Raw genomic sequence first — 24,346 nt, 5'->3', positions numbered from 1 at the left:
TATGTATGTATGTATGTATGTATGTATGTATGTATGTATGTATGTATGTATGTATGTATGTATGTATGTATGTATGTATGTATGTATGTACATCCATACACGTGGGTGAGAGTGTGTGTGTGTGTGTGTGTGTGTGTGTGTGTGTGTGTGTGTGTGTGTGTGTGTGTGTGTGTGTGTGTGTGTGTGTGTGTGTGTGTGTGTGTGTGTGTGTGTGTGTGTGTGTCTGTGTGTGTGTGTGTGTGTGTGTGTGTGTGTGTGTGTGTGTGTGTGTGTGTGTGTGTGTGTGTGTGTGCGTGCGTGTGTGCGAGCGTGTGCGTGTGCGTGTTTTGCTGAAAGGATGTACTTAAGGACGTACTGCATACAAGCACAGAAGGTACAGTACATTTCAGTTCAGCAGGTGTTTCACAACACAATTGCGCCACAAAGCAATCCCATTTTCTGCCTATTCCCTTGCTCTGCCACAGTCCTCCGCCCTTCTCCTCTTCTACTTCTCATCTTTTCCTCTCACGGTGCAAGAATCTCTCCTTTCTTCTTGGCCTAAAGGTGAGGCAGTCTGTTTATGCCAGTTCCAGGGACACAAAATGGGAGCCTGTAATTATCATTGTTCCACCACTGTCCTGTCAGTGTGCTCGCCAGCGAAACAAGAGGATCCCTCTGGTTGGTCTTTGGCAGTCCTGATCAAAAGCTGCAGCCTTTGATCAAGTAGCAAAGAGAAAAACTCCCAAAACACTGTTCAAAATCACAGTGGAATGTTCCAAAGATATAGTAAGATGAGAATGGAAGTGGGCAATCCTCAATTCCTCTGCAATGACTTGTTGATGTCACAACCACAGGTGTTACTTGTGAAACCTGGTCTGTGCCTGATCAGGTGGGTGCAAAGGGTGACGTAAGGAAAAGCAGACATGCAATGTTTTTGTTGCTAAAATATCAAAAGACAGGGTAGTTAATTACCTAGTACCGTTACCGTATGTTGTGTCTTCAAGTTTTCAAAGGCCTTTTCAGTGGTTAGACAACAATTATTTCGATTTGATTTGAATAATTAATTCAAAATGCACACGTTTGTTTAAAATTTCACTTGGCTCATTGTACATAATCTCGTCTAATATTCACAGAACCTTATTAAAACATCATCCTTATAAAGGTATTACACGCACAACCCATTGCAAAACAATGTACTTCTACATGTAGTGCTTAATGCTTCAACATTAATTTGCAGCTGAGGGACAGAGGAAAACAACACAAAAAACATAATAATTGAAGCCCATTTTAAGGGGCCTTGGCCAAAACCTACAGGGGCACAAGTCATGCTGCTTCAGCGACAACAGCCCAGAGCCTCCAGAACCTTTGAAACCCTGTGTGGTCATTTTCTCTCACAGCGGCTGAAAAGAGCTGCGGTGGGTGGGAAAGAAAAAGAAAAAAAAAAGAGCCCTCACCACTCATAATACCAATCTGATGTATGTAGACGAAAATGGGAGGAATGGGAGGGGTGGGGGAGCTGCGCCGAGGGACCAAGGCACAATTTTAAAGCGCTTATTGAATTGCGATTACAGCCTCTGAGACTAATTGTGGCTGTTGTGTGTCTCTCGGTGGCCTAGGGGGCTCTAGAGTGGCCCTGTATGCTCTTACTCAGTGGGGTTTTCAAACCGAGTGGCCCTGAAAGAGAACAGGACCACCGTAGATCAATGGCAAACCCTTCACTCTTTCACGGGCTCCTTGCTAATCCTTCTCATTTGTCTCCCATTTGTTCAGGGGTATTCACAGCTCCCTGAATTTAGGATTAGGTCTTGTTTTGTTACAAAAACAGTCCAAAATGTAATGGTGAATAGATGGACCTGGGAGCAGACGATGGATGAGTGTGTATGCGAGGGTTCATGACTGTGTGTGTGTGTGTGTGCGCGCGTGCATGTGTGTGATTGTGAGCGTGAGCGTGTGCGTGTGCGTGTGCGTGTGCGTGTGTGTGTGTGTGTGTGTGTGTGTGTGTGTGTGTGTGTGTGTGTGTGTGTGCCTACTACAAATATCATGGGAATGCATAGGTAATTGCTTTCAATGTACATCCCTACAGTAAATCAGGCATTGCATTATAGGTGACAATTTTCTAAACTATTTTTGAAAATGTTTTGAACAGGGCTTAAGTGTTTAATGTCTCGTCTCACCAGTGATAGCTATCCAAAAACCAAAGGATAATAATCAAAGAGATGCAAAAGATAGTACTTATACAATAAAAAAAAAATGCCAGTCCATAAAAGCTCCAACATTCTCTTGGATACAAAGAGTTCTCCCGTTCTTTTGTCCCAACGTTGCTCTCTATCTGAATCAGAATCTAGTGTATCTGCAGTCTTGGCAGCGTCGCAGCAGAGACATCAGACTGATGGCCTACTCATCACTGAGTGGATTAGCGGGCACGTCTGAACCCACTGGCCGGACATTAGACAGGGAATACTGAGTGGCACACGCGCCACATCATTACCCCCAAAGCCCTGTCGTGCCACGACCACAGGTATGTGGCGCTGACCGGGCCGAACCCTGTGTCGAGCATTCCCTGCATGCCTGTGACGGGGTCACACACAAGGCCAGGACAGGACCGGGGTTGAAAGAGACGGAGGTGGAAACTTGTTTGTTATAATATATCGTTGCTGTCCGGCAGAAACCAGCTAACTCAATTTTTCCGCTTTTGCATTTTTTTCCACAAAGCAGTGCTATTGAACACCCTTTACGTCTGTGTGTTGATTAAAAATATATTGAACAAATGAAAGGTATTAAAAAGCGCTTCTGACAAAACCAGCTAACTCCATTGGATCCTCAAACTTTCTGCTAAACCAGCTAAGTCCACCAATGGAGGGTGGAGTTAGCTGGTTTTGCTGACTCCAGGCTCCTTTGGACCTCCAACCTTATTGTGAGCTTTGAGGTCCATTTAGCTGTTCTTATCAATGATGAACAAAACCTCCTAACTCCACTTTTAGTTTTGTTTTCGTCATTTCCTGAAAAATTTACATTTTGGAGTTAGCTGGTTTCTGCCGGACAGCAGAGATATTCTAAGTACAGCAGGAGAGTACAAGAACAATAATTTGATGGGTTGGGGGGTAAACTTTGATGGATATAACAAACCTAACTCAGAGAGTAACTAGAGGGGGGCCGCCAAATCTTTATGTGATAGGATGTATTTTTTTTTACCACTTGAACCTTAGCATCCCTATTCTGAGGGGAACGTTAGCTGAAAATAGCAGATCTACAAGTTAGCGCGAGGCGTTATGAGCTTGTAGATCGGCTATTTTTGACAAAGAGGTGTGGTATAAAGGGAAAAAAAGAGTATGTGAGTGAGTGAGTGCATTAAATGAATACACATTAACATGAATCCAACATACACTGATCAGTGCTGTCAAATAAGTCTGTGGTGCCCGCTGGCCTAGTGGTCCAGGCGCATACCAAAAAGGCTCTGATGCCCGACGACCTTTGCTGTGTGTCACTCTCTGTCTCTTTCTCCCTGTTTCCTGTCATTCTCTACTATAATATCGATAAAGGCAGAAAAGCCAAAAAAAAAGTCTATGAAGCTATCTATTAAATCTATAAAAAAAGTTGAATCTGCAACACTATTAGCGGCGCTAGCCGCTCTATACCTTTAGGTATAGAGCGGATATTAGCCCTCTATACCTGGCTTTTGCGTCAACGTTCTGATTGGTCAGGCTCGCCAAGGTTCTGATTGGTCAGGTCCGTCAACGTTCTGATTGGTCAGGTCCGTCAACGTTCTGATTGGTCACTATTCATGACATCACTATGTTACTATTCATGACTTACAGAGATTTAATATTGTTTCTCTAGTAGAAACACATATCTATGACAAAATATATCAAAGGCGCCGCTACCTTCACACAGGTGTGATTTTTTTATACAATATGTAGTACTTTAGCTCAGCTAGGGGGTCCTTGGCATGAAAAACATTGAAGACCCCTTAGATAGAGGATAGGCTATATGCAGTAATTAGCACAAGAAGACTCTGAGTCTACAATCCACACTACTGCCCCTAGAGGCTGTGCTGCTCCTTGCACTCAACTGCACCAAATTGGTTTGAACAGACGAACATTGCCATCCTTAAACCCTGCTCTTATGACTGGAGCTAAACATGAAACAAATTGGATATTTTGGCATGAGGATGGCGCTAGATGAAAAGGGTCATGGGATTGCTCAATGGTTAGGATGCTATAACTCCGGGAAACACGCACTCAGCCATTAGATACGTACAACATCAGATAAGATATCTTATATGCAAGTGGAAATTCTGGCCTACGGTTGGCGTTAGAGGAGAGGTCATGAGTTCCCCTAAAAATCTGTTTAACCTCCTGGGACTATGTAGTACAATATAGGGGTGTGGCGATAAACATGAAGATGAGTGTAAAAGCAGAAGAGAAAGGGGGTTTTTGGGTACGAGAGGAGGCAGAGGAAAATGGACGAACAAGGGGCACAGACCAGCCACCCTCCTCCACAGAGGCTGGTCAAAATGAGGCAGGGCCGGCTCCACGTTGGCCACCGTCCCAGTCAACATCATGAGGTTGTCTTTGGCTGTTGGTGATTGGAAAAGACCAAAGTCGAGGCCGCCTCATGCAAAGTCTGAGCCGTGCCAAAGCCTATCCACCCTGCCCCTTGAGCTCCGCTGTGTGTGGAGTAATTCCTCATGCCAGAGAGGCTAGACAGTCTCTGTCTTTTGTCACTGTGTTCTCTCTGTGATATTTTTTTTTTCACGGCACACTGTGCTTCACAAGTAGCTTACACCGAGCCCTGCTTTCACTTCAAACATCAACAGGTGGGTGTTCGTCCGACAAAGATGTTTTTTTTTCCATGTCCACGGTTTAAATTTAGCCATATTTTTCTTTCTTCGGAGGTTTTAAATAAAGCCGGCGAGTGTGCTTTTATTGGATTAAATCCTGCGGGTTGTATCAGACATATAAAATAACCATGACTAGAAAGTGTCAGCTTCCTCAGTCAGGGCCTGTCATCATGTTCCTCTCGGAGAGACCGGGGGGAACTCAACACTGGCTGGCAGACTGAAAGGAGGTATACAACGGTTACAATCAAGTTTATGGCATGCTATTTTTCCGCTAACAATCTGGCAAGAAGAAATGGGTGGGTGGCTCATGCGTGGGCCTTTCTGAAATGAACCAGCCCTCATATGATATTCAATTAATTCTAAACCCAGGAGATATATCTAGACAGAGTGCGGAACTAAAACATGTCAGTGACAGTGTAGACTAAGAGGGTGTAGCGTTGAATACCGCCCAACTCACTCCAAATCCAACTCACTCCATGAAGACTTAAGAAATATTTGCCCAACTCACTCCAGGGCTCGCCCAACTCACTCCAGGGCTCGGCCAACTCACTCCAGGACCAAAGACCAACTCCCTCCAGGACCATAGCCAACTCACTCCAGGACCAAACCCAACTCACTCCATGCAATGTCACCAGTGTAATATTGGTTCAATGTGTCAGTGGTGTAAAGTAACTAAGTACATTTACTTAAGTACTGTACTTAAGTACAATGTTGGGTATTTGTGCGTTATTTGAGTATTCCCAACTTCCAATGCTTTTACCTCTACTCCACTACATATTGGATCCAAATATTGTTTTTTTACTCCACTAAATGTATTTGTTTTACTAGTTGCTTTGCAGCTATAAATTATAATATTATAAAACATGCATTAAACACTTTAGCCCAGTGTTCGTGTGTGTGTGTGTGTGTGTGTGTGTGTGTGTGTGTGTGTGTGTGTGTGTGTGTGTGTGTGTGTGTGTGTGTGTGTGTGTGTGTGTGTGTGTGTGTGTGTGTGTGTGTGTGTGTGTGTGGGTTGAATCGGTGGAGACTCTTACATTCTAACCCTAACCCTAAACCCTAACCCTAACCCTAACCTGGGTGGAGGGTGATTATGCGGGTGAACTCAGTGGAGGAGGGCCATTAGGTGTAAGCAGTGGGGTGGAGTGAGTGGAGTGCCAAAGTGTTAACAGTCCAGGGCCATAGATACTGTTAAGGCTCAATAATAGCCTAACAAGACGGGGGCCAGCGAGCCCCCCCCCCCTTAAGTTGTTTTGTAGAGACTGTTTTGTAGAGACAGTATTTAAAACTTTAACCAAGCCTAAAACAGAATAGAGTTAAAAGTAACAAATTCCTCAATATTGTACTTAATTCCTCAATATTGTACTCAATAATAATTTTTGGAGTGAGTTGGCCAAGTGTGTGGAGTGAGTTGGGCAAGTGTGTGGAGTGAGTTGGGCAAGTGTGTGGAGTGAGATGTCTGGAGTGAGTTGGGCGCGATTTGGAGTGAGTTGGATTTGGAGTGAGTTGGGCGGTTACCGTAGCGTTCTGCCCAGACAGCCTTGAGTCTGGACAAGCGATGAGGTTTAACGCCCCGATCTCAAGGGACTCATAACCAATTCCTTCTGACTCAACCCCCTTGTACAGTGAGCCAAGGTCATCCGTGTGCCACAACACTCAAATATCCCACCGAGCTAAAGGATCGAAAGTAAGAGGCCTACTAATGTTAACTCCACTGGAGCTCTTTTAAAACTTCATGCATCAGAGGAAATATAAAATTTGACTTACATTTACAGAGTCTCACAATGACAGGGCCTCTAAAATCATACTTATGAGCTCAATTTGTGAATCACGGAGTCCTCTAAGCTCTAAGCACACACACTTCACATTCAAGAAAATATAACAGCCGCCTGCAATGCAGTGGTGGAAAAAGTATTAAAATGTTTTACTTAAGTAAAAGTATCAATACTGCAATGCAGAAGTACTCTGTTACAAGTAAAAGTCCCGAATTAAAAAAAATACTTGTGTAAAAGTACAAAAGTATTGGTATCAAAATGTACTTAAAGTACCAAAAGTAAAAGTACTAATGTTTGAAAATAGCAGATCTACAAGCTCACAACGCGACGCGTTGTGAGCTTGTAGATCTGCCATTTTCAAATGGCTTATGTATAAAATAAGGCTAAAGTGGTTAATGTATGTTTCATTATGTCATAGTTTATATCTGAAAAGTAACTAGTAACTAAAGTTTTCAAATAATTGTAGTGGAGTAAAAGTACAATGTAAATGTAAAAGTACAATATTTGCCTCTGAGATGTAGTGGAGTAGAAGTAAAAGTATTGGAAATTGGAAATACTTAAGTAAAGTACAAACACCTCAAAATTGTACTTAAGTACAGTACTTAAGTAAATGTACTTTCCACCACTGATTAAGATGATATTGAGAACAGGTTTTCTAAACAATCTCTACACTCATTTCTGTACACTGAGTATTTGCTATAATTCTGAAGAAGTCATTTAGAGCATCTAAACACCATGTACCAGCAACACTTGTCTCTTAGAATGGTCTACTATATAAACACAGACACACACACATCACTATTTATTTTAATGTATTTATTCTTTACAGTGATGGAAGGGAACATTGTTGGTATATGATAATGAAAATTGCAGACCCACAGAGCCACAAAGAGATCAGAGCCGGTGGAGATGCTACGCCATCTCATGGTCAAAAGGCATAACAACTTTTCACAAGTAGCTCAAATCTGTCTGACTCTGGCGCTCTCTTTTGGATATATTGAGGTACTACAATAAACTGGTCATGTAATTTACAGTGGTGTAAGTGTAAGTATACCAAGTACATTTACTCAAGTACTGTACTTAAGTACAATGTTGAGGTATGCACTTTATACTTCTCTACTACATCTCAGAGGCAAAAGCACTTTTTACTAATTTACTCTACTACAATTATTTGAAAACTTGTGTTACTAGTTACTTTGTAAATTTAGATTATTATTACAACATACATTAACGAATTAAGCCCTATTTTATACTTTGGCTTTCAAAAATAGCTGATCTACAAGGTCACAACATGTTTTGGGCTTGTAGAACTAAAACATTTTAAGGAGAAACTTTGAAAAAGAAATTTCAGCATTATGAGTAGCTATTATTACTTTTGCACCTTTTCATTTTTTTTATGCAGGACTTTTACCTATAATAAGAGTATTTCTACATTGTGGGTGTGGATTAGATCAGTGGTTCTCAAAGTGGGGTCCGGGGACCCCCAGGGGTCGTTGAGGGGGTTCCAGGGGGTCCTCAGCAAAATGAGTTAATATGGCATACATCTTTGAAACATTTGGAATATTTATAAAACATTTTAACAACGCAAATCTTGGGGGCCTCTGGCACAAAATATTTTCAGATGGGGGTCCGTGACCAAATAGGCCTACATTTGGCGGTTGCTTGACATGAAAGAAGTTTGAGAACCACTGGTTTAGATGACCGCAATGTGTAACATATCAGGCCTTCCTTATTTCCCTACTTCAATGGTAGGCCTACATAACTATAAAGGTACACTGTCTAGTGTCTAAATCAAGCATTACAGTTAATATTTCTCGGTGGAGTCAATTAGACTATGGAACAGTATTCTCTTACAGAGCACTTCTGAAGAGAGAGGCCTACTGGATCTCCACTCTCAACACCCTTGCCTTGCCCCTAATGGCCTTTAAATAGATAGATTTTGATTTGAGACCTTTTCTTTGACAGCTTGTAGCTAGAGCTCATAGAAATCACACATGGGCCTACTGCTATTGTATATAGCATGATGCCCCCCTGCAAACATATCTATGTGAAAATATACAGTACAAACATACAATAGCAGGCTATGTGAAACATACTGTGCGACTATGCATGTCTTTTTGGGTACTGGACAGTAGTTTGTGGCCAGTCTATGTCAGTCAGCTATGACAACTTCAACTATAGGCTATAGAATAGACAGTGGTGGAAGAAGTACTCACATTTAAAGTATCAATACCACAATGTGGCAACTTTGTTGCGAGTAAAAGTCTGGTAAAATATACTTGAGTAAAAGTAAAAAGGTATTCGCATCAAAATATACTTAAGTACCAAAAGCAAAAGCACTAATTGTGCAGAATGTCCCATTTCACAAGTTCATACAAAATCTTTTGAAAATAGCAGATCTACAAGTTCGCAATTGTAAAGTACAGTAATATATAGGATTGAAGTGGTTGATGTACGTTTTGTAATATTCAAAATCTTAAGTAAAAGTACAATATTTGCCTCTGAGATGTAGTGGAGTAGAAGTAAAAGTACTGAAAACTGGAAATACGCAAGTGAAGTAAAAATGCCTCCAAATTATACTCAAGTACAGTACTTGAGTAATGTACTAGTTACTTTACGTTACGTACGCAACGGACATACAATCCATTATTCTGTGATCCTGTAACCACGCCTGATGCACTAGCATTCGTCCTTTTCCATTAACCTGGTCTTTTTCAAAATGGCGGCCCAGTGAACAGATGTAACGCGGTTATATCATGTCAACATGTCCCTCCTCAGAATCTGTGCCTTTTCTAAGAGTCTGAATCGCTGTGGTTTATTAATTGAAAGATGTGTTCCTCCTCGCGGACCCCTAGTGGACCGCTGTCAGCACTGTCTGACGGTCCGGAGCAACGTTATAAGACTCATATCAGGTAATAATAACGTCTGTCTGTGTCAGTACAGTAGTTCTCAAACAGTTATGCTCTATGCCAGTGGTTCTATTCAACTTTTTCATGTCAACGACCCCCAAATTGATCTATATTTGTCTGCGGACCCCCATTTGAAAATACTTTGAGCCAGGGACCCCCAGAAGAGAAGATTTGTGTTGCAAATGCAAAATTTCCAGATTTTTCAAAAATGTTCAAAAATAGCAGATCTACAAGTCTGCAGTGCAGCACGAAGTGACGCGCTGTGAGCTTGTATATATCTGCTATTTTTGAATAGCCAACTAATACATGGATAAAGTGGTTATAACTACTTTTGTTGGGGACCCCCTGGATCCACCCCGAGGACCCCTGGGGGTCCCCGGACCCCACTTTGAGAACCAATGCTCTATGCACAGCAACCGTATTGGAAATAAACTGGGCCTCTTCTTAATTCCTTCACAGGTGTTACCAATGATACTAATGAAGGCTCTGTTCCATTCTTGGTCAAACAGAGTCAGGGTGCTGATGTTGTGCATGTTGGCTCACTGGACTAACTCTCAGGGTTCCTTGATTGGGTTCCAAATGGACTCTTATATGGGTGTGTGTAACTCTGAGAGTGTACACATGGAAACAAATGAACGGTTGACTGTCAGTCAGGTGGAACAATCCCACAACAAACCTTGCATGTGACAGTTTGCTCTTGTTGTCTCTTCGAATCTAGACAGGCAGGCTATGCACTGCTTGATAGTCTAATTCCAATGGGTTAAAATGGGGTGGTCGAATGCATAGCATAGGGCCAACATGTGAAAGGTACATACTGTATAGATATAGTAGGAACAAGAGTGGGCATCTAAACATTGTGGGCACCTCAATGTTTTTTGGGCAAATGTTCTGAAGTAATGCATGGTAGGCTACATCATTACCAGACCTAAATTTACCCTTCAACTTTGTGTTAATGCCCATATTGACTGGCTGGTCACAGGTTTTGTAGCAATTTCTAGCAACTGTAGAAATATTAGGCATTAAATGTCAAATGTTCAAACATGTTCAAATCATGTATACTTTACATTACTTCAGACCATTTTCCAAATTCTTTTATCTTTCACATTTTTGAAAAAATAGAGATGACCACAATGTTCAGGTGCCCACTCTTCTGGTTACCATGAATTTTGACCTTTTGGAATTTGACTGGCAGGTAGCTGCGATTTGCTTGTATGGGCCATCCAAACAAGCACTAATAACTATATGTTATAACTACCGGTATGTTATGAAAAATCATCCACACCACAACTATAAGTTATAACAATGACAAGTGGTGATCGTTATAGTGCTTGGTGTGCACAGCCATTAAAACCTGAGGCCAATCCTACATATGCCATTTAAATCAGTAGTTCGTACAGATTTTCCAAAAATGTTCAAAAATAGCAGATGTACAAGCTCGCTGTGAGCTTGTATGTCTGCTATTTTTGAATAGCCAACGCTAAAATCTAAAAATGACACAGATGCTTCTCCAGGTCTTAATGGGTTAACCCATTAAGACCGGGAAATTGAGCTAAAAAGCATTATTTTACACTTTGGCTATTCAAAAATAGTGAAAATGTGTGCAAATCTTAGAATATATATGTTTTTAAAGCGAACATTTGTAACTCAAATCTTTGCTTCTGGGGGTCCCTGGAACAAAATATTTTGAGATGGGGGTCCGCGGCCAAATACATATCATTTTGGGGGTCCTTGACATGAAAAAGTTTGGGAACCACTGATATGGAAACACGTTTTTTCAAAAAAACAGATTTTGTAGAATCGGCCTCAGGTCTTAATGGTCTTAATGGGTTAAGTGAGGCTAAACTAAACTTTACCTATTTTCCTTTCAGAAACTCCCTGGTGTTTACAACGGAGACATTTTTCACCTTTACCTTTACCAAAGACAGTGGAAAGGAAGAAACGCATAGTTGAACAGTTTCAGCTTTTAGATGGTACGTTGCCCAATTCAACAGGTTTGTCAAAGTAAGGTTTTGGTTTCATGTTAGTGTACATTGCCTTGTTTAACGGTTTATAGTTTTATTTTCCTTAATCCCAATATTATCTTGTTGGCAATGAGTCTAATATGACAATCAAGCTGCTTTTCTGCTAGGCCTTAACAGGCAAAACATTTGATCTTATTATCATAGTATACTGGCATTCTTTTGTGTTTTATTATTCATATTCCTGTAAATTATTTGTTTTGCTTACCGTAGATTCCATTTCTGTTCATTTCTCTTAGTGCTTGAGGCAAGGATTCAGCAACTCCAATCCGATGGCATTCTAGATGTCCAACATGCAAAGGTGCAATTTCTCCAAACTCCTTCATCTGCACGAGGCCCTCAAAGAGTCCCTAACGAAAAAGGAGGCATCCCTAAATCAGGACAGTCTGATTCTCAAAGATCAACTAAATCGAAAATGTCTGAATCGCAGCACAGCCGCTGGGCGGAAAAACTGAAACAGGAGGAACAAAACAAAGAAAAAACAAAGAAAAAGCAGAAACTTCCGAAGAATGTTAAGCTGCAACCTCAGAAGAACGTTGAGCAAAAACCTCAGGAGAACGTTGAGCAGAAACTTCAGGAGAATGTTGAGCAGAAACTTCAGAAGAACGTTGAGCAGAAACTTCAGAAGAATGTTAAGCAGAAACCTCAGATGAACGTTGAGCAGAAACTTCAGGAGAATGTTGAGCAGAAACTTCAGAAGAACGTTGAGCAGAAACTTCAGAAGAACGTTGAGCAGAAACCTCAGAAGAACGTTGAGCAGAAACTTCAGAAGAATGTCGAGGACAAACCACCATCAAAATCTAAACGTAGCAAAGGTAGCCTGAAGCCCCCTGGTACAGTGCTCAAAACCATATCCACCTCTGCATCCTCTGCTCCTCCACATTCAGCAACATCTTCTCCACCTCGTAAGGCCTCTGCTTCTCCAGCACCAGCAACAGCTTCACCACCTCCTCCTAAGGCCTCTAAACGTAAAGGGAAGGACTCTAGTGGACAGGGCCAGAGCCAGTCTCTCACCGACCCCAAGGAGCTGGCCGAGGTAGAGGAGCTGGTGAGGAAGATCAAGGCACAGCTCGGTCATCTGACACCCTCAGCCAAACCAGAGGACCACTCAGAGGACATGCAAAACGAGTATAGGTACCACCAGCTTAACTACCTTTCCTATCTGGAGGCGTGCGTGTTTAATGGGCAGGTCGAGCAGGCGCATCGCTTCATGCACAGCCTGCACAGAAGCATGAAACGCCGCAAACATCTCAACATAGAGATCTATAACACCGTGATGAGAGCTTGGGCCAAAAAGGTAAGATTTGCTAGTGATGAATACAGGTTTTGTTTATTAACACAAATGTATAATCGATCACACAAGGGAATACAACGTACGATTATCCATTCCAGCTAGCTTTTCAAGATCAGGTAAAGAAAGAATGGTCAAGAATAGCCTTGTGATGAAATGCTTTTTGGGAATATCTTCAGAATGTTTGTGATGGCCAAAGATGAATGACATCATAGTTGAAAACGTTGCTCTCATATCAAAGGCCTGAATTGTTGCTTTTCATATATCTGTTTTTTTCCTTGGAATGATCATCTCTACTGGTTTCCAGCTGGAATGGTTATGTAGAAGTTTTTATTGTGAGTTTTTATGCAATATTCAGTTCGCTGCTGTGCAAGTGCGCCACCCAGCACTAGGCCTGTCACGATTATTACATTATCGTTTAATCGCAATTATTTCATATAATCGCAATTATTTTTGCATAATCGTCATAATCAATTCCATGTTAAAAAAACGTCATATATATATTTTTTTAAATCTAAAATAATGGAAATAGCAGATAAACATTAATAGTGGAAATAGCTGATCTATAGCTCGTTTTGAGCTGATAGATCAGCTATTTCCACTATCAATGTTTATTTTTAAGTATAAAATAATTAAGTATGTGTTATTTGTCATATCTGCCCTGTGCAACTTTTGTTTACGAAAGCTAAAAGCCGAACAGAAATGTAATTTGTATTCATAATGTTCCATTAATTTTCAACGACAGAAACACACTTAAATTTGTAATCGTGACAGCCCTACCCAGCACTTCCAATAAAACCAACTCATAATATCTATCTCTCTTATCTCTGAACTTCACTTTCTGTCTGTGTTTTCTGTAGGGCACAGTAAATCAGATGGGCCGCATGTTTATACTGGTAGAAGAAGCTGGTTTCAAGCCTGACCTGGGATCCTACTCTGCTGCTTTGGAGTGCATGGGCCGCATCCCCAGCTGCTCGACACAGGTCATCAGCAGGTAGGCTAAGAAAAGTGATGATGGCACTGCTCATGTGCTAGTCTAGACCAGTGGTTCTCAAACTTTTTCATGTCAAGGACCCCCAAATTGACACTTATTAGCCCACGGACCCCCATTTGAAAAGATAAGCCAGGGACCCCCATAAGAGAAGGTTTTTACGGCTCTCTAGCAGTGATTCTCAACCATTTTAATTTCAAGGACCCCCAGTTTAACATGCATTAGGCTACGGACCCCCATTTAGTGGAATTTATACCTCTGGGACCCCAATTCATATTGTAAAATCAATGTTAATTTAGCTGGGGACCCCCTGGAACCCCCTCAAGTACCCCTGGGGGTCCCCGGACCCCACTTTGAGATTCAATGGTCTAGAGCACTGTTTCCCAAACAGAGGGTCTGGACCCATTTTCATGGGTCGCAATTAAATGTCCCCTTTATTCTTTTCCTACATATTTCTTTATTTCTTTATTTATATTTATTTCCCCCCCCTTTTTTTCTTTTTCATAAATTAAAATAATTTCTAAATACATTTAATGATAATTTCCATAAATAAAAAACAACAACTTTTAAGAAGTATTGAAAATAGCTAATTAAGCTTGCATCGCGACACGCTGTGAGCTTGTAGATCGGCTATTTTCACTAGTTTGGGTCCCAGGGAGGCATAACATCTCTGTTTTAGGTCTCGAGCTAAAATGTTTGGGAAACCCTGGTCTAGACACACGCTCACAGAAACACAACTTTTTCCTATGTTTTGGTGACATGTTCTGCAAGTGGATGATGACAATACTGGTCAGTACCAGCAGGTGGCACTAACACCTTTTAACCCATATGATTTAATGCCTACTATAAGATTGAACTAAATGGCCTACACAGTGGTCTAACCCAGTGCTTCTCAACATGGAGCCCAGAGTCCTTGAGGGGGTTCCAGCCAGGGGGTCCCCAGGTAAATGATTGATAGTTAGAAACCAAATGGACCCTTACAGGTCTGTAACTCCTAGAGCGTACAAATCAAACTCTTATGGGTCCATCTGGTTCCATTTGTACACTCTCTGAGCTTGTCATCAAATTATTGGCATAGGAATGCGACAAAAACTAAAACGTATCCATGAATTCAAGTCTCCATGGGGTGACTAATCGATAGAAAAAAAGTATTTTTTGGGATGAACTATCCATTTAACAGACAATTAATTGTACAGTATAGATTGGGTTCCCAGAGATAATAAAAAGTATAAATGGGGGTCCATGGCCTAATGCAAAACTTGAAATTGATGCGGCCCTTGAAATTAAATGTTGTATTTTAATAGCTAATCAGTCAATTACAGCTAAAGATCCTGCAGTGTGTGTGTGTGTGTGTGCGTGGTAGCCTTAGACTTGTGAGTGTGAACTAGAGTCGGCCACCATTGGGATTATAACTAATCATAAAACAAGCAGCACAGCAAGAATAATGTTCTGCAGGGGAATTTATAAAGTGTAATATAAAAAGGCAGCAGAATTCAACCCAGTGAGTAATCACTGGTGCTTGTTCTGTGGAGGACAGGAATAGTCCCAAAACACAAGTGGATTCTGCACACAGGCATATTGCTGAGTATTATATTTATTGAGTTGTCTGGAATCAGCACGCAGGCTGAACAAAAAGAATGAAGAGTGAAAATGCTGCTGTTGGAATAATTCCTCCTGTCGTGAGACTGCGGCTAGTAGTTCAGCCCAAGCCCCAGGACCGGGTGGTCAAACCTGGTACTGCAATTGACCTCAACCAGTTCACCCATTAAGACCTGGAACGCATCTGTGTCACTTTTTGATTTTAGCTAAAAAGCATTATTTTACACTTTGGCTATTTTTGAAAAATCGTGACAATGTGTGCACATCTTTGAATATATATTGTTTAAAGCGAACATTTTTAACTCTAATCTTTGCTTCTGGGGGTCCCTGGAACAAAATATTTTGAGATGGGGGGTCGGTGGCCGAATACATATAATTTTGGGGGTCCTCGACATGAAAAGTTTGAGCACCACTGATATAGAAACATATTTTTTTTCAGAATAATGTTGGGATTTAGAAGACATTTGTAGAATCGGCTTCGGGTCTTAATGGATTAATGGACTCGACCAATGGGCTCGACACACGGGCTCTGCCGTGGAGGTAGTTTGTGACGTGAACACTTATAGGACACTAAAGTGCATGCCGTTATGACCTCAGTGACTTGACAATTACCCGTAAGTAGGGTGTCCCTAGGGACGTATGTGCCGGGTGAGTAACTTTCATTGAAATGAGTGGGTGGGGAGGGTGGGGGTGGAGTCCTTCCTCCAGATAATGTATAGTCGGCCTTCCTGACCCCAGGCTCCTTACTTCCTGTTCCAACATACTTGTACATGGCTGATGTTTGTCTCCTTGGCAACGTAGCAGAACAAACTGTTTCCCAGTGGTCACTGCCCCATATCTGTTGTACAGGGCTGTCATTTTGTATTCTTGCTTTTCTCAAGGCCACTTGAGAATTGTTGAAGCTGTGGAGACATGTTGTGATGATCGTTGGGGTCTTGCATGTTTTTGTAAGATTACTGGCCTGGTTTTAAATCGCAGAACGACAGTGGCGAGCAGGACATATTTATATTTGCTTGGACAACCGTTTCCCCGGAATCGTCAGCGAGCACAAATTCCTGGTCTGTCTTTAGGCAGCTCAGGGGTAGAGTGGCCGGATGGCAACCGCAAGGTTCCCAGTTTGATCCCGGGCTCCCCCAGAGTCAGTATCGAAGTGTCCTTGAGCAAGACGCTGAACCCCTAATTGCTCCAAATGAGCACGTTGGTGCCTTGCATGGTTTCCTCCGCCATCGGTGTATGAATGTGTGTGTGAATGGGTGAAATCTATGTAAAGCGATCGATTTATTACATGACATTTAGCACACATGAACGGAGGAGCACTTCATCACTGGAAGAAGCTGCAGTCAGTCACTCAAGTTTGCACTATTTGTAGTGGGAAAGAGTATTCATATTTAAAATTGTGACAAGAAAAAAATGATATAGAAGTATGTGTTCCTGATTTAATGGTTTAATGGACAGGTCGAGCAGGCGCATTTGGGTGAACTACTGCTTTAAGACTGTCAGTTACCTTGTCGGGCTTTACCAATTGGCCATGGAAGAGAGAGGTGTGGTTGGAGAGTTTTTATTGTGTTGATTTCGCTTTGTTTGCTGTTTCTTTACTTCACATGAATTAAAGTTCTCAGTCGCCACGACAGATTTCAGTCTTTTGGATTCCATAGAAGCCAGCATGTCTTCTATGGAAGCTATAGCTATACAAGCTCTCAATGCATTGAGAGCTTGTAGATCGGCTATTGTCGGTTAATATTTTCAAAGATTGGAGCATTTGAAGTGGTGAGACTAGCAACATTTTCAGAAGCATTTTCCATAAAACCCTAATGGTCTCTGATATGTCATAAAGATCAAAGGTTAAAGCCTCAATCTGTGATTTCTTCACCTGGTTGGCAGTATGTAGAACAGCAGGAACAATATTACTAAAACATAATCAAGATTAATTTTACATATGAGCAATATGACATATTTAGAACCACAATACCTCCAAGTAAGCTGTTCTAATATTTTATTATGGTATCATTTTATTATCAGTGATTCAAGTGACTGCAGGGTTCATAGTCTACCTCACCCCTTGTGGTTTCATAAAACTATTGTAATGTATTGTATTGTAAAACATACTGACCTCTGCTAACCAGCATATAACATGTCATACTTTATAATGTCATAAAGACATTAAACTTGTCGATTCAGTGTAAAAAGTACAGTACAGTTTCAGTCGTGAGATTTTATTTTGCTTTAATCCATGAGTTCATTATGTATTTGTATTTGTATTGTATTACAACCTGTATTAGGAAAAGTGTTATTTGTATTGCTTGTGGAAATAATTGTTGTTAGATTGTGTTTACATGTCCTCTAAAGTTATTGTGGGAGTGTCTTGGGGCTGAACTATTTCTTGAGTATTCCCCAGGCATGGGGCTGGTATGACTGCAAGTGGAACTACAGGAAACGCGGTCTGTAGTCCACTGTAGTTCAGGAAGATCTGAGATCCCCACTGAGACATCATGGATTACACCAATTCAAAATAAATAACACAAGAAACACTGCATAATCATGTTTAGTATTTCCTCAACTTCATAAAAATGGGATTAGGTTTAAAAATGGTGGCCCTTTTAAGGCTTGCCGTACTGTAGTGTTGTAGTTCATTGCGTGCTGTGTTGTGCACCGAAAATAGCCGATGTACAAGCTCACAACTTGTGTGAGCTTGCAGTTTGGCTACTTTTGATGCGCAACACCGGCATGCAACTATATCCGTCTTCAGACATCTCTTGAGTAGTTCACAACTCAAGGGGAGGACTGCATTTATCATAATGAGTCTCCCTGCTTGACGGGAGCCAATAGAATCTGCAGGCCCCGTGCCTAGGCTGGCAGAGTTGAGTGCAAGTCCGTCAGAATAAATTGATTAGGATTGATGCTGTATCTCCTGTGCTCCTGGCATTACTTTACTGATAATGGAATGGAAAACACCACATTCCAGTTTGCTTTTCAATTATTTCTATGCTTGTTATTATCAAAACGCTTCCAGATTTTGGAAATGGCATCAACTAATGTCTAGAGACCTAGAGGCACTGCGTTTCCGCACACGCACACGCACACGCACACGCACACGCACGCGCACGCACACACACACACACACACACACACACACACACACACACACACACACACACACACACACACACACACACACACACACACACACACACACACACACACACACCAGTGGTCCTGGGGGGGGGGGGGGGGGGGTACCAGGGGGTCCCCAGGGGGGGGGGTACCAGGGGGTCCCCAGCGAAATTAGTTAACATAGCGTCAAAATCTTTTTAACCACTTAGCTTTGGCTCTTCAAAAATAACAGATATACCGGTATAAGCTCATAGCTATGAGCTTGTAGATCTGCTATTTTTGAAAAATCTTGAAAATGTGTGCATACAGTAGCTTTGAATATATATATATTTTTTTTAATCACAATTTTCTTTGCTTCTGGGGGTCCCTGGCACAAAACATTTTCAGATGGGGGGTCCGTGGCCAAATGTATATCAATTTAGGGCATGAAAAAAGGTTGAAAACCACTGGTGTACAGTCATCCTATGCAGCATGGGGCTAATAGCAGGACAAGTGTCATAGTAGCAGGAGTAGCTGGCAGGTAGCCAGTATGGTTCATCCATAACTGTAAGCTAATGCTTATGACATTGTTGTTCTGTGGTTGTGCTCACTTGCCTGGTCTCTGACGCTAAGCAGTACACGTCCTCAGACTCCTCACTCTGTGTTCCTCCTTACCAGTACAAACTCATTCCTATCTTCTCTGTCTGTTATTACTCGATTACTTGATTCATATACTCGCCCTTTGTTCCTTAACCACTTTCACACTGTCGTACCCTAGTTTGGGCGTGTCATTATTGGTGAAAATGTTACCAAAGCTTCCAGAAAAGTCCAAAATCACTGTTTGTTGTACGGCAAATTATATAGGTTGTAAGTGCTTAATGCCTTTTTTGTTTGGTAACATAGTACTCTTGCTCTAACGAACACACACACACACACACACACACACACACACAAACACACACACACACACACACACACACACACACACACACACACACACACACACACACACACACACACACACACACACACACACACACACACACACACACACACACACACACACACACACACACACAGTTTAGTCTTTCTCACTGCATGTTCTGTTCATCCCTGTTGAGTGCTATCCTCCCCAGTGCTCAGTCTCCGCCGGGCTGCAGCATAGCACACTCACTGGACAGATTAAGCACGCTATCTCCCTATTTCTCTGCCCTCTTTGTTCCTCTGGACCTCACTGCCAGCACCCAACCTAATCCCGTCTTTGTTCAAGGCACCCTCTCATTTGCTCAAACTGAAATTGCACATTTTTACCATTACAAGAGAAGCCAAGAAGGAATGCACTTAAAAGGTCAAATTTGACCCGTTTAACCCTCTTCAGAAGCATTTCTAAAGCTAGCCCAATGTTCAGTAGTTAACTCGATAACGTTTGTAGTGTCTCTCATTCATTCTTTTGTACTGTACATGCAAATAGTCCAGATAGCATCAGGTGAGGGATGCATGCCATGATTGATTATGCAAGGACTTCCACCAGATGGTAATAACTATTGCCTATTTAATCATTGTCTCTTAAGGGGAAATGTGTAAAGGGCAGTTGATAATAAATGGCCCGTCCCCTCCCTGGTGTACAGTTCTGCAGTTAACCTACAGAGAGCAGTGCTATCACATGGTCTCATTGTGCTCCCTTATCAGTGCTTTTTGGGGGGTCACTTTAAGGCATACATGTTATAAGGAAGGACGGCATTGCTTAACTGATAATCAACACATGGCATGCAAAAAAATATGGCCAAATAATAATTAAGCCCTCAATTTAAGCAGGTGTGGGGGGAGGGGTAGTAGTAGTACCTACCCGTGTGGGTTGGTAGTGGTGCTACAGTATTTCCTTAATTTATTCTTAACATTAGGTTATGTAATCCCTTCAATCTGAAGTGCTTTATATTCTTAAGCATTCACTGTCTATATTTCCCATTCTCAAACCCACTGTATTAGGAGACTGTAGGAGACTGTATTTTAATCCATAGAACATGTGATGGGTTATGTATCAAAGTGAATTGTGAAATAATGTTATTTCAGACACATTTATATTCCATTGGCTGAGTGCACGCTAGCACTATCTACATTAATCAGCCCCACCATGGAGACCTATGCTTTCTGCAGGTGATTCTACTTGAATTATCATATCACTGATCTCGCCTGTGCCCATCTGTCGCCGGAGTCATCTCATATCTCCTGGAGTGTCTGGTGGAACAGATCGTCAATGCAAATACCCATATTGCTATTCTGCTGCTGTCAATCAGGCTAGGGAGGCCATCCATGCACAATGATCTCGCGGAGAGCGTCCTTTTTTTTCCAAAGCCAGTCTAAATGGCGTCCCTGTAATTGATATGACTACTTTAGCCCCAGCCCCCCCCCCCCCCACATGAAGAAGTCGCAGGTCAGAGGGCTGTGAGCTCTAACCTCGCTATGAGACTCTAAATTCTGTTCCATCATGATGAGTATCATTTGCTATTCAAATGAACTATCATTGAAATGAATGAGTGAACTCATCTGTGGTGCTGATTTTCTGGTAAGATCCTTTTGGTCTGAATATCAAGCACAGAGACTACCTGAATAAAACTAAACCCTGAACACATTTGGTGAATGTTCTGCCATTTAAAGGCGAAAAGTCAACTAAAAGACTTTAGATAGACTGACCTAATGTTAGCAACAGAACGGCACCTAATCCTACTATAAATGGGTGAAATCTCTGTGTTTCCACGTGTCATGTACAGTATGTGTTCATGTATCTGGAGAAGCTTCCGACCAACAACTTATAACTCGGACCAGAGGTTAGGCGGATAGGCCGTTGTCCAAAACCACTGATCCGATATGCCTATATGGGACCGACCGGCTTCAAACTCGCCGTGCGTATCACAGAGGACCCGGATCTCCCAAAAATATAGATAAAAGCCCAAATTCCCATATATGGAGTGCGTACAGTGATGTTATCAATATCATGTCAGACTGGCCTAGTCTACATATTTGGGAATGCCTGGGACAGAACTCTATATTTGGGCATAAAAGCGACACACACAGACAGACATAGTACATACAGTACAGACATCTCCATATATGAGCATAAAAGGGACACAGAGGTGTAGCTGTGTTGCTTACATAACGTTGTACAGTGCCAAGCTCAGACTAACCCGTTCAGATGATTGTCAACCTTTAGATGGCAGTAAACTCACAACATTGGCACAGAAGTGAGTTTAGTTCACCTTTTAAATTCTATGTTCAAATATACCCATAATCTGTCGTGTAGATGGGACCCTTGAGCGACGAGGCAATCAGTCGCCCCGAGGTGGCCGACCGAAGTGGTCGGGCAGGGGTGTAAGCATCGACCATAGCCCGGAGGTAAGAAGGAGCTGTTCCTTTCACTGCCCTATAGGCTAGCACCAGGGTTTTAAACTGGATGCGAGCCACTACGGGAGCCAGTGTAGAGAACTGAGATGTTTATCAACATGACAAAGGTGAACAGCTTGTGTGTAGCATCCAAGTTTTAAATCACAAAACAGCTTTGCACCTGCCTAGATTTCAGACCTTTTGTCCCCTTAGATTCCTTCCCACAACCTTAGATCATCATCAGACCAGCTGTTGCTCGAGGTCCAAACTTCAAGCCTGGTTACAGAAGGGGATAGAGCATTTGCCGTTAGAGCTCCACTTTTATGGAACAATCTTCCTCTAGAAGTTAGACAAGCTACCTCACTGACCATTTTTTAAACGTGTCTAAAGACCCACTTTTTTTAGAATGGCTTTTAACTAGAACACTAATACCCATCTGAGGACTCCATGGTATGGCCTCTATTTTGTTGTTCTCTGCTTTTTTGCTGTCGGTATTGTTTTAATTGAACTGTCTGTGTTTTTTTTTCTTCCGTTTTTTGTTTTGCTTTCCCCACACTGTCTGCTGTGGGTTGTGTTGTGAAGCACTTTGTAAACTTGTTTTTGAAAGGTGGTATATATAAATAAAGATTATTATTATTATGTGAATCTCATATTTATCTATTGCCACAGCCAATCACAGTTCAGTCCATCAATGTGTATTTACACTAATCTGAATAGGCCTGACATGTTAATCACCACCTGACACTCCAATCAAATGAGAACAAACGCCAAGAAGAACTGTTTGCTCATGCTATCCGACCCATCCCTTGTGTGTGTGTTTGTGTTTCGTGTCCAGGTGTCTGAGCAGGATGGAGGAGGACAGCTTGTCTGTGGACGATCTGTTCAGTCAGTGTGTGTTCCACCAAGACGAGAGAGACATGGTGCTGAAGGCCATCCACAGAGTCCAGCCGGACTACCAGCCCAGCTTCAACTCCAAAAGCATCACCCCCTGCACCTTACCGCTGGTCCAGGACTTCTACACCGAGGTACTACACAGTGTTGATTTTGACAGCAAATTTTGATTTCGTTTTAGTCATAGTCTTTTGAATCAAATTCCATTTAGTTTTAGTCATATTTTAGTCATCTGAAATGTTTTACTTTCAGTCTAGTTTCAATCAACTAAATATCATAAGATTATAGCCGACTAAATCTTACAGTTGATTTAGTCGACTAAAATGTATTTTGGCGGTGCCTTGATGGCGTCGTAATGCTTGATTTTACATTTGGTTGCATGCTGAAAATAGCCGATCTACAAGCTCACAACGTGTCGCGCTGCGACGCGTTGTGAGCTTGTAGATCTGCTATTTTCAGAGATCGACACCCGAGCGCAACCAAACATAAAATGACTTGTCTTTTAGTTCTACTGGATCTCTTCTCCACTAATCCCTCCCTAACATTTTAGTCTAGTTTTTATTTGTTGACGAAATTGTGAATATATTTAGTCTTAGTTTTAGTCATCATAGCTTAGTTTTTGTTTAGTTTATATTTCGTTTTCGTCAGTGAAAAAAGGTAGTCGACGTTTTGTCATAGTTTTAGTCGACGAAATCAACACTCGTACCACTATGGCCAGTAGTGTAGTCTGGTTATAAGCTCTGCTAACCCTATATGGCATACACAGGGTGTCATTCGTTCATTTGGTTTTAATAGTAGACTGGTCGTGCCCCAGAAAACAGGAACTGACCATCTACTTTCATCATGGTTGCCAAAGTTTCCCATGTTGGATGTTAATTTCAGGCCCTGGTCCTCATGCTCCTTATCTATGGTCATTAAAAGGCCATGTTTTTTTTGTCCCTTATTATCTGTTTATGTCTGCGCTATATCAGGTTAGCCTGGCATGGCCAGACTAATATCACTGCGCAATTTTCTTTTGCAATGGCAGATTCGTCCGGAACCAGGCTAATATCAGGTTGGCTGCAGACAGTACTGTTACATTAAACGGGGTGATATAATCACTAATCAGCTGTTTTTCTTTCAAAGGATATAGCTGACACACACAGTACAGTGTGGTGTAATGTAATGCCTTTCAGAAAGCATTTGTAGTTATGCTTAATATGTATGAGTCCTGTGGAAATTGGCTTAGGGAATAGGGAATTTATTTAGGAATTTAGGAAGTTGCTTTTCAAGTGGGCACTGTGTATGCCGAGTGGGTCAAAGCACCAGAGAGTCGAGAGAGCTGTGTCCGTAGACACCAGCATTGCCTATGGAAAGATGTTATTGTCGCTCTCCTTCACAGGCAGGTAGGCACTGGAATATTTATATAGTGAAATGAACCAAGGCTGCTACGGTTCCTGTCTTCTCAAACATGTCTCCTCCTCCTCCCCTCTCCTGCTCCCCCCCATCTCCTGTGATCCTCACATGATATTACTCATGTGACGCGTTCACAGCTTCTTTGTGCACTGGGAGAATTCTCTGTCATAAGCTCACACCATATTTATTTTGA

The 24,346-nt window shown here is 41.8% G+C and overlaps 1 protein-coding gene across 1 annotated transcript in view; it reads left to right on the top strand.

Annotated features, from left to right (window-relative positions):
• Nucleotides 1-9,325: 9,325 nt before the first annotated feature.
• The window catches only part of polrmt (polymerase (RNA) mitochondrial (DNA directed)), a 91,955-nt gene continuing 76,934 nt past the window's right edge, over nucleotides 9,326-24,346 (top strand). The window contains exons 1-5 of the mRNA XM_084066473.1: nucleotides 9,326-9,503; nucleotides 11,369-11,470; nucleotides 11,758-12,815; nucleotides 13,670-13,803; nucleotides 22,703-22,892. Of these exons, the coding sequence (XP_083922599.1) occupies nucleotides 9,356-9,503; nucleotides 11,369-11,470; nucleotides 11,758-12,815; nucleotides 13,670-13,803; nucleotides 22,703-22,892 (1,632 nt within the window). The 5' untranslated portion in view covers nucleotides 9,326-9,355. The remainder of the gene's footprint in view (nucleotides 9,504-11,368; nucleotides 11,471-11,757; nucleotides 12,816-13,669; nucleotides 13,804-22,702; nucleotides 22,893-24,346) is intronic.

Source organism: Gymnoscopelus microlampas (assembly GCF_963454915.1).
Source record: "Gymnoscopelus microlampas genome assembly, chromosome: 9".
NCBI classification, from domain to species: domain Eukaryota; kingdom Metazoa; phylum Chordata; class Actinopteri; order Myctophiformes; family Myctophidae; genus Gymnoscopelus; species Gymnoscopelus microlampas.
This window is presented reverse-complemented; position numbering and strand designations above follow the sequence as displayed.